Source organism: Perissodus microlepis, chromosome 6 (assembly GCF_051167445.1).
Source record: "Perissodus microlepis isolate ML-2025 ecotype Zambia chromosome 6, ASM5116744v1, whole genome shotgun sequence".
NCBI lineage: Eukaryota > Metazoa > Chordata > Actinopteri > Cichliformes > Cichlidae > Perissodus > Perissodus microlepis.
This window is the reverse complement of record NC_140466.1, coordinates 26647666-26657579: the sequence shown is the minus strand read 5'-3', so window position 1 is coordinate 26657579 and position 9914 is coordinate 26647666. Positions and strand designations below refer to the sequence as shown.

Below are 9914 nucleotides of genomic sequence, written 5' to 3'. Positions count from 1 at the left end.
CAGTGTTATGAATAGTGCTTACGGTATCTGGTTGCATGTCTCTTTCCTGAAATAGCATTATATATGCATTATGCATGTATTTACATTACAGAATCATCCATCAAGGTGGTCATAGACTATGGCCACTACAGGGGGCAATGTTTGCAGTATTGGAAAGTCCCATTTAAGAGAGTTTTGCTGACTTCTGATGACTTTCTTGTGAGAAATAATATGTGTAAAACTGTTGAGCAGAAGTTGGGGGTTCCAGCTTTTGGAATAAAATTTAATTGGGCCCTATTGTCTTTCAGGGTAAAGACGTAAAACAGAAAATTTGATTGTAGTCAATCTAGCACCAGTCCATATGTTAGTTTTATTTCTATAGCACATTTACAATCAACAAGGCTGACTTTACAAGTTAGTTTAAAACATGCAATATAAGACCGTAGATCAATAAAATAAATACAACAAAATAAACCATAACACCACACAAATGCAATAACTTTGACTAAACGCAAACTAAAAAAAAAAAAAGACACCAACACATTAAAAGAAATCAGATTTGCCGGTTTAAATATGTTACATTATAATTAAAGACTGTAAGTTAAAGTAACAGGTAAAATCAGATCATGAAAAACAGTTTAAAAACCATCATCATCCTCTAAATGTTCGTGGGCCTGCCTCTCGCATGGCCGCCAAATAACATCCTTATAGCTTTTGAAGAACTCCAAACTATAATTTATGTTAAAAGGCAGTATCTGTGCACCAACAGAGATGTGTTTAAGGACATTTTCAGAATATAAATTTTTAGCAGAGTAAGTTTTTAGTCTTGCATACAGACAAAAGAAGGTCTAAAGAAACATATGGCCTTAACCTTATCATAGCTAAGAGTCCAGCACTTTAAACACCCATCATTCATTGATGCCTCAACATTACTGGGAAAACAATCTGCTAAATTTAGTGCAAAATCTCATTTCTATGACACAGGGTGAATCTGGAAACAATTAAAACTGCTAGTAATCCATAAATGGAGTCTTAGTCATATCAGTGGACTGGGGTGATTTGCGGTTGTGTTGCTGGACTTGTTACAGGCCAGAGTTTTTAGCAGTGTTAGTACAGTGTGCTTAATAATTACAAAAATAACAGTCATTAAGTCATTACCCCACCAGCCCTCTGATAAACCTTTCCACACTGAAAAAAAATTGGAGTGACATTTACTTAAAAAAAGCTAGGCAACTTTTTCCACACAGAAAGTGCTTGTAATCTTTACTCGGGCTATTTCTAAGTAATATTTACTTACTAGAACCATCTATTTTTTATGTGAAATACACAAGTAAATTGCACTGGCAATACTCATCTATAGATTGTAACTTTTACTCAGAATACCATTGCATCCAATTACAAAACCCAAGTGAACATTGCTGATATTTCTTTGTGTTTCTTACTCATCTTTTCTTTGTTATATTCTATGTAATTATTAAGTAATATTTATTATGAATGTACTAGTTAATATTAATCGAATTGAATAAATATTATTATTATTCTATTAAATAATAAATCAATATTTTCCAAAACAAATATTTGCAGCTTAAGAGACACTTTTATTTCACAGTTGAAATGGCATAGATATATTTAAAATATCTACATAACATTATAACCACAAAAAACATGGCCATAGAACTTCTTGCTCGCAAATTTCAAAACAGAGCATATACACATATACAAAAAAAAAAACATGCTATTCAAAAACTCAGTGTGCACTGTCCCCTTTCTTCTAATCAACTTTCAGAACACATACATCAACTCTGTCCATTAACAGTTGCAATCACTACCTTTGCAGACATTCTCAGAACGTTCATGACAGAAAGAACTTGTATAAAACTGAGCAACACTTGAAATTACTGTCAGAAAACAGACAAAATGCAAACAAATTAATTGTGCTGGACAAAAGCACAAATAACACTGGAACACTCACGCTAAAAGTTTCTTGTGGAGAGACTGGACCTTTGGTGACATTTTAAGGATGTCAAGCTCAAGAAACAGCTTCTGAAATACCTCAAACGTATATTTCAGTTTCAGTGGGTAACTTAAGTTGACAGCATAGATGACACCCATGAGCAGGAGGCAAGCGTTTGTCACTCTTCCGCAGTCCTCCAGAATTTCTGTCCCCTCAATGATGACCAACACGTTCACAGGATCTTGGTTTTCCTGTGCCACATTGGGATGGATTACGATGATCTTCATCATGTGATTACTGCAGTCCTCTTTCAATGCTTCTTGGCTGACGTCCTGTGAAAACAAACAAACCACAATTAGAAATAACTAGAATAGATTCCAAGTAAAAGAAAAGGTTAAGAGAAAAAAATGTAAAAATAAAAAAGAGGTATACTCAATTTAGTATACTCAAATCAAACAATATTCATATGGCACTTTTCATACGTAAAGTTACAGAACGTGCTTCACAGAGGCTGACCCTGAGACAAAGAAAATCACTTTTGGGGGCCATCCAGCCTGGAGCTGTCCATGGGACGGCACGCGTGTTGGTAGACCAGAACCATTAAATCATTCAAATAGGTTATAAAGGTATAATCAAATTAAATACTCTTTTGCTCATGAAATAAAGTTAATAAGTGATCGTTAAATAGTCAGAAAAAAAACAGACAAAAGGCAAGTTAAAGTTTAAGGTAGATAAGATAAAGATTAAATATGATTTAAAAAATAAAGGGTAAGAGCATAAAGATTGAAGAAATTAGTTAAAAGCCTGATTGAAAATATTAATCTTGAGTCTTTTTTAAAAAACATCACGAGTGTAGAGAATCTTTGACCTTCAATATATCATCACAAGTGAAGACCAGATTATAAGGTTAGACAATTTTAATACAGTCATTATGATCATCAGATACCTGATGGTCTTTGATCAGCTCCTCTCCACTCTCTCCAAGATACTCAACTAAGCAACGAATGATAATGTCCCTTCTGCCATCGACATGATGCTATTAAACCCAAAAAGAAAATTTATTGCAGAAAATACACAACATAACATATGTAACATACATACATAACAGCACATACAGATGTAAACAGAAAGTTACCCATGGAGAATGTAAGCCTGCAGCTACATTCTAACGTTGTGAAGCGTGCAACTTAACATGAATTTCTCAACGATGTGTGTTAAGACAAGAGTCCAGTGCATGTCATAATCTGTGGGTCCAGAAACTGTCTCTGCCCAGTGAGGAAAGTTTTCTGCCTCATCACTGGACATGCAAATGAATTTTTCGCAACATATCAGTACCTCCTATCACAATATTAACCAGTGAAGGACAGGAATTCCCACACACAAGAGTAATATTTTGGGAAATAATTGTATTGGAGTCTATGGGCAGCAGGAAGGGATCTCGCTGCACTCAGAGGGTCACTTTGAAAATTCTGTAAATTTCTCTGCTTTTGAGCGCATATTAAGGGAGAGATGACAGGTTTGTATACACTTGTAGAGACAATCATGTGCATAAATTGTTAATTGTGGCCACAGTGTCAGGATCAGGAGAACAGTTTCAGCCAACAGAGACACTGATCAGATTAAAGGCCAAGTTCAGTATTTTACACTTAAAGCCCTGTTTTCAGTTTATGATGAAATCGAACGATTTTGATTGAAATTTGGACACATGCTGCTGGCCCGAGCTTTTTTGGTTTCTGTGGTAGCACACCCCCACCTCCACAATGGCTTCATAGGTGCACTGGAACAATCCTTCCTAAAACGCATAAAACTGTCGTTTACAAAGACGTGAAACTCACCGAGTGGTCAGGAGTGTTCACTGATATGTTCACACAAAAATCGCTGCAAAAGATACTTTCCAACTGGTTTTTATTGTAGTTTTTGTCCAACTCCATTGACTTGTATTAGATGTGCTGTGATGTACGGTATTAGTCCGCCGCTATTCTATTCTATTATTCAAGCTCTCGGCGGAAGAATGTACAGGTGTGAGGCGTTTGAAAAAATAGGTCCACAGTTTTACAACAAATGGTAAAACACCTGTTGGAAAGCATTTTTGCAGCGATTTGTGTGTGAATATATCAGTGAACACCCCTGACCACTCGGTGAGTTTCACGTCTTTGTATGAAGCCATTGTGGAGGTTGGGGTGTGCTACCACAGAAACCAAAAAAGCTCGGGCCAGCAGCATGTGTCCAAATTTCAATCAAAATCGCTCGATTTCATCATAAACAATCTGAAAACAAAGCTTTAAGTGTAAAATAACAAACTTGTCCTTTAAATAAGAGTGATACATTCTCAGTGTGTATGACCTAATCTTTTCCATTAGATTATGTAATTAAAATAATTTTAAATTTTACCTTATTCAGTGAGTCCAACATTGGTTTTATTTTGGTCCCTGCAGTCCCGCCCTTCCTTCGAAATATCTCCAGGAGTTTGGTGGTGTACCCGTCCAATCTGGACAAAAACGTTCGCTCCAGATGAATTGTGGTTATTCGCTTAAACTCCTCTTTGATCTGAAATGAGATAAAAACACAAAATCATGTCAAAGATGACTCATGAGATCTCACATACACTTAGTTGCTGCATGAACAAGAACTGGATTTACCTGATTTTCACAGAACAGAGAAGGCCACCTCTCTAAGAGGTCTTGGATTGCGGGGCAATCCTTGACAACCTCTTTTCTTCTCATAGCAAAAGACTTCTCCATTTTCTCATTAATTGCCCTCTCATTGTTCTTCTTCTTCATTTCCTTCAGCAAATCTAGTCTCTCCATCTCTAAGGTTTCCTCAGTCTCACCGAATGGCAGTGGTGGCAGATAGTTGACTTCAGCTTTTTTTGCCCTTTTAAAGCCTTTAAGTGAACCCTCTTCACTGGAGCATCGTCTCTTCAGTGTGTTCACCTCGAGCTCTGGAATGGCTAATTGGCGACCTCTTAACTTTGCCCTGTAGTTGCCCATTTTATACTTTATCCTCTGTTGCCAATCATATAGGCCATTAAAAGACCCTGGCTCTTTGAGGCATGGGTATTTTGCTACCAAGGCTTCAGCAACAGCTAAAATCTGGACACCAGTTGGATATGCTGTGAAGCCAAATATAGTCTCTGCAAGCTTCTCAAGAATGCTACTAGTTACGCTTGGGTTGTTCAAAAGTGTGCCATCATTTTCATAAGCTTGCTTTCCTGCTTCCAGTGCAAGGTCTATATCATAAGAGAAGTCTGGTATTTCAAACTTAAATGGCCATGGCTTAGACCTGTAGGATGGTCCACTCTCATCTGGGGAGGACAACAGGATTGTGTCGCATACAGATGAGGAGGAGCTTGCTTCTGTAGATAGTGGAACTGGAGATTCGACTTCTGACATGTCCACAGTAGTGAGACTCAAGATTACTGGTTCAGTTTTTACTACTTTGAGGTTAGCTTTATCTTGTACTTCCTCAATCGAGGTCAAAGTGAAGAACTGACCGTCGAAATCCATGTCCTGGTACATAACAGTGAATGGTCCTGTAATATCAAATGTCTCTCGAAGAACATCATTGAGGTCCTGAAGTGTGCTTGGGATGCCTTCAGGTAAAAGTACTTTGTGGACATCATCCTCCCCAAAAATTATCCGCAGTTTCGCTGAGGGTGCCATATCAACAGGAAGAAGCTGCAACAACAGAAGAGAAATACACAGACATTTATTCACAAGCTTCTCTCCTCACATTTCAAAAGGATAGGCAAATGTGGTGCTTTAAAGTTGTCAGGCGTCTTCCTGCAAGGGTGTATGAAGCCAAAGGATAAAAATCTTTAAGCTCTCTTTGCTCAAGTAACTGCACACTCCCTGTGTTCTCCAGCTCATAACTCCTCAGGTGTTCATTGTGCCATGTATTTTGTTGTCTCACGAAAAAAGTCAGTTTGTTACAAATCACCATTATCTGTAACACTTCAGAAAAGTCAGGCAGTCCTGCAGTGGAACCACAACACAACAACATTCCCACTGCATAGTTGGTGCCTAAACTGCACACATTATTGGCAACATGCACAGCTGTAACAGCAGGGAATCTGCATTTCACCAGGTCTTTTAGATCATCCTTAAGCACATCTAAAGAGACCTCTGTTGTTTTTGTGACTGCAAGTGATGGTTTGACAGAATGTGATTGATGATATGCAACCATGAGCTGGTGCTTATTTGCAAGGGACAGCAAAATATTCCTGAAACAACCAGTGTGTCTTACCACCTTCTTGAAAAAGCTGTGTTTGGCCTCAAATCTCATTGTCCAGAGGGCAGCTAGGGGGCCAAATTCCCGAAAGAGCTGAGGATAGTGCTCAAGGAAATGGTGCTTGGGAATGAGCTTATGTTGGGGGAAAACATCAAGGAATCTGCTTCGGTGTTCTGAAATGATGCTGTCAAGATAGCAAATGCTTTCTTCAGTATGGGCTCGAGACATGACAAGGTCCACAATGTCTTTCAGTGTCATCAGCATCTGCCATACAGGCTCTTGTTGGGGTACTTTTAAACCTATAATCAGAGGCAAAAGACGTAATAAGCACCAATTTTCATGTGCGTTGCCCCCTACTGATTTTCGAGTCGAAAAGTTAGCAGGAATGAGATGAGGGCGATTTGTTTTATCACTCCACTTGTATGGGAAATTGGAAATGGCATCATTCAGTTCCATGAGAGAAAAATATTTTTTCTTGATCAAGTTATCAAATGCCAAAGACAGTTCCACTGGAACAATGCCCTCCAGCAGATCATGTAAAACATCTGGAGGGTAACCAGATGTAACATGAAAATGCTCAAGTTTTTCTGACAATGCACACTGTTTTTTTTTACACCATAACAATGAGGGTGATCTGGACTAGACACAGCTGTCTGTACATGCAGTGTATGTTGATCTTTGGTTCTTTGATGAAAAGACCCAGATCTCACTTCATTGGACTGAAACTTGGATCGCTCCCCAACACAAACCGGCAGATGTATGACCCTGCAAAGCTTTCGACAAATCCTGCCACAGAGTGCGCCCCCAAATTATCTGCCACCACACTGACCACAGTCCCTTTAATGGCTTTCCCTAACGCTGGAACAAAAAGACCATCTTTCTCCAAGCTTTGGATATCTGTTAACAGTGGCTCTAAAACTCGCTGGAATCCAAACTGCTTGGTGTCTTCAGCTTTACACAGAATTGCAAGGTAGATTGATGTCAATGTGGAACGTAACTGCACCGGAATGTTTCCCAACACCCAATAGACAGCTGTGACTTTGTGCTTTTTTCGAGATGTCCCAAGAGGATTACATACCTCAAAGTCATCAACGTACAGGATGAGACTCACTCTGTTCTCCTCTACAGAGAAAAACTTGTTGTTTTGATAGTGAGATCCATCACGAAATGTCTGGTACTTAAAGTCATTTTCAGTTTTTTTTTCACCTTCAAATGTGTTTTCTTGAAAAGACTTACTTAGGACCTGCACCAAGGAGGGCAATATTGGGACATACTGGAAGGTTTTGCCCTTTTTTTTTTATCAAGTATGTGTTCTTCTGGTTCAACAACTGAAAAATGCTTCTTCATAAATTCTCTTCTCTTGTAATAAGTTGTGAAAGGGCCACCTGTCCCCAAGGCAGTACTTATAGGGTGTGTCTCACAAAGATTTTTCACTAAATCTGAGATAATGGCTGGATCCAGATCACAATTATGGCTTTTCAAGGTGGACACCACCACATCTCTTAAAAGTGGACCAGATGCAGAGGTGGATATAAACTGAAGCTCATCTACTATTTCATCAATGCATTTGTTTGGGACATTGAACATGCTTTCTAACTTTAAAAATAGATGGCCAAATTTCTCTTTTATATCTTGAGACAACTCCTGTGGTTCCCCATCCCAAAGCTCTAAGCTCTCTTCCACACAGGTCTCATCCTGAGCAAACATGGGTTCATTAGGTTTGCTTTTTAATACTTCAGTTTTAAAATCCTCAAGAGGGTGTGACTGGTGTTTTCTGTGTCTATGTGTAGCAAAGGTGGAATAAATATTTGTACTGAAGTTGCAGTTTTTGAAGACACATGCAACTACTTCAAACTTCCTTAAGTGGTTGTTAAGATGCTCAAAATACTGCTTCTCTGAATTAAAAAAAACAGAGCAGCAAAGTAGACAAGTAAATGAAAGAGGTCCACTTTGTGTGACCATCTTCACATGGTGTCGAGACAAATGGGTCTTAAGGGCATTAAATGTTTTAAACGAGCAAGGGCAATCAGTGTGAAGACAAGGGACTGACTGGCTGCGACCACCATTTCCATGCTTTAGTCTGTAGTGTTTTAACAATCCCAACCTCTTCTCTGACTCAAAGCTACATATCTTACACATCCATCTCATGTTGTGGCACCTTAAACAGACAAATTGACCATCTCAAAATTAAACCAAACTGCCACACAAAGAAATTATGTGACAAGTTAAACCTAATCGTTACTAATTTGATCTTACCTTGTGGAGTTCAAATTAGCAGTCAGAAGGTCCTATGTTCTGTAAAAAAAAAAAAAAAAGAAAAAAAAGAAAAAAGGTTATCTATATGCTTTTCAACTAATTTCTACTAACTCAAGGATGCACACTGATATTATTTTTTTTATTATTTTTTTTTTACATATGTTAGCTCGGTGGCAAATTTAAAACAGGTCAATATGAAGACTTGAGTGAAATCGAGTGCGTATATCGTTTTTTGTTTTGTTTTGTTTTTTTCAAAATACACCTCATGGCAGCGGTGCAGCAATTATTTTAAACTGGACCGTGGTCGTTTTATTCACAAAGACGTTAGTTAAGGCAGCAGGCGTGTGTTGTTTAGGTGGCCATCTAAGCTGTAAAGTGCTGTGGGAAATTCTGGACATACCTCCTGCCAGGAAAGTTAGTCAGCAAGTCTAGCAGGAAAATACACTATTTGCTAGCGCAGCTGCTTTCAGTGCGGAGAAACTGACTTAAGTAGGTGAGCCAACAGGAACGTACAAAGTTTGTTCCGCTTAAAACTTACATTCATGGTTCCACTTCTTCCCGTTTCCGTCAAGTCTGCCAACCGTCGAAATGTGGACCATGGTATGTCTGAAGAAAGACCGCTCAAATGTGGGGAGGGGCTTTGATGTCATGCTCCGAATGCAGAGAAGGTGGCCATATTCACTGATGTCACTCCATTACATTTTACTTGGAAATATCAACTAATTAAGCCAATGAATTGGTTTAGTGAATATTACTTGGATCGAATGATTCAATTTACATACAAAACTGAGGACACATAATTACAAACAATCCTCAAGTAATGCACTACAAGAAAAACTGCTATTTTAAAGTAATAGCACTGAATTTGTATTTTTTTGTAAAATTTATATAGCTAATTGAAATAATAATTACAGGGCCAAAAAAATTTTTTTTCAGTGCAGCAGCAATGGGGCTGCTAGCTGTTGTAGACTTTCTTTAATGGGATTTGACTAAAAGTTTCAGAAAAGAGTCATGGCATAAAAAGCCATGCCCAGTGTTTGAAGATAAGTTATTCTTTGAATGTTGTGTGCAATTCTTGTGTGCTTAGTTAAAACTAGAATGTGTTCTGTCAGTTCTTGGGAAATAAGTCTCTTTCCTACGGCAATCCCAAAAGTAAGGTCTCCAAACTATTGGGGACATAGAGAAATTGTTCGTACGGCTGTTGGACACACTGCTTTGATTGATGCTTCCTCCACTCCCATTCCTCCACTCCCAGTGGAGGAATGGGATGTTCGATCTGGGCTTGGCAGTCCTTGAAAATGGAGCTCCTGTTGAACACTATCGCCAAGTGCGAAGTTTGATTCAAATCGATTTTTGAACGCAAAAGGCGTTAACCCAGTTGAAATTCAACGCCAATCGACAGAAGTGTAGAGAAGCGTAGAGCTGCCAACCGGGCAAAAGAAAAATAGAGCTATATCACATTATAATGTGAACACTTTATTGTTTTAACAATATA

The 9914-nt window shown here is 38.4% G+C and overlaps 1 protein-coding gene across 1 annotated transcript; it reads right to left on the bottom strand.

The window, feature by feature from the left end:
• Nucleotides 1-330: 330 nt before the first annotated feature.
• Nucleotides 331-8514, bottom strand: LOC146385791 (uncharacterized). The gene is made up of 5 exons (XM_084931735.1): nt 8420-8514; nt 4573-5610; nt 4325-4480; nt 2880-2969; nt 331-2265 (listed from the first exon to the last, which is right to left on the bottom strand). The coding sequence occupies exons 2-5, from the start codon at nt 5593-5595 to the stop codon at nt 1948-1950; spliced, it is 1587 nt and encodes a 528-aa protein (XP_084787861.1). The 5' UTR covers nt 5596-5610; nt 8420-8514; the 3' UTR covers nt 331-1947.
• Nucleotides 8515-9914: the final 1400 nt, after the last annotated feature.

Excerpts from the sequence above, each read along its gene's own strand:
- LOC146385791 (XM_084931735.1), bottom strand. The coding sequence starts at position 5,595 with ATGGCACCCTCAGCGAAACTGCGGATAATTTTTGGGGAGGATGATGTC. Across the intron at positions 4,481-4,572 it reads CTCTGTTCTGTGAAAATCAG|ATCAAAGAGGAGTTTAAGCG; the intron begins GTAAATCCAGTT and ends ATCTCATTTCAG. Across the intron at positions 2,970-4,324 it reads TGTTGGACTCACTGAATAAG|CATCATGTCGATGGCAGAAG; the intron begins GTAAAATTTAAA and ends TGGGTTTAATAG.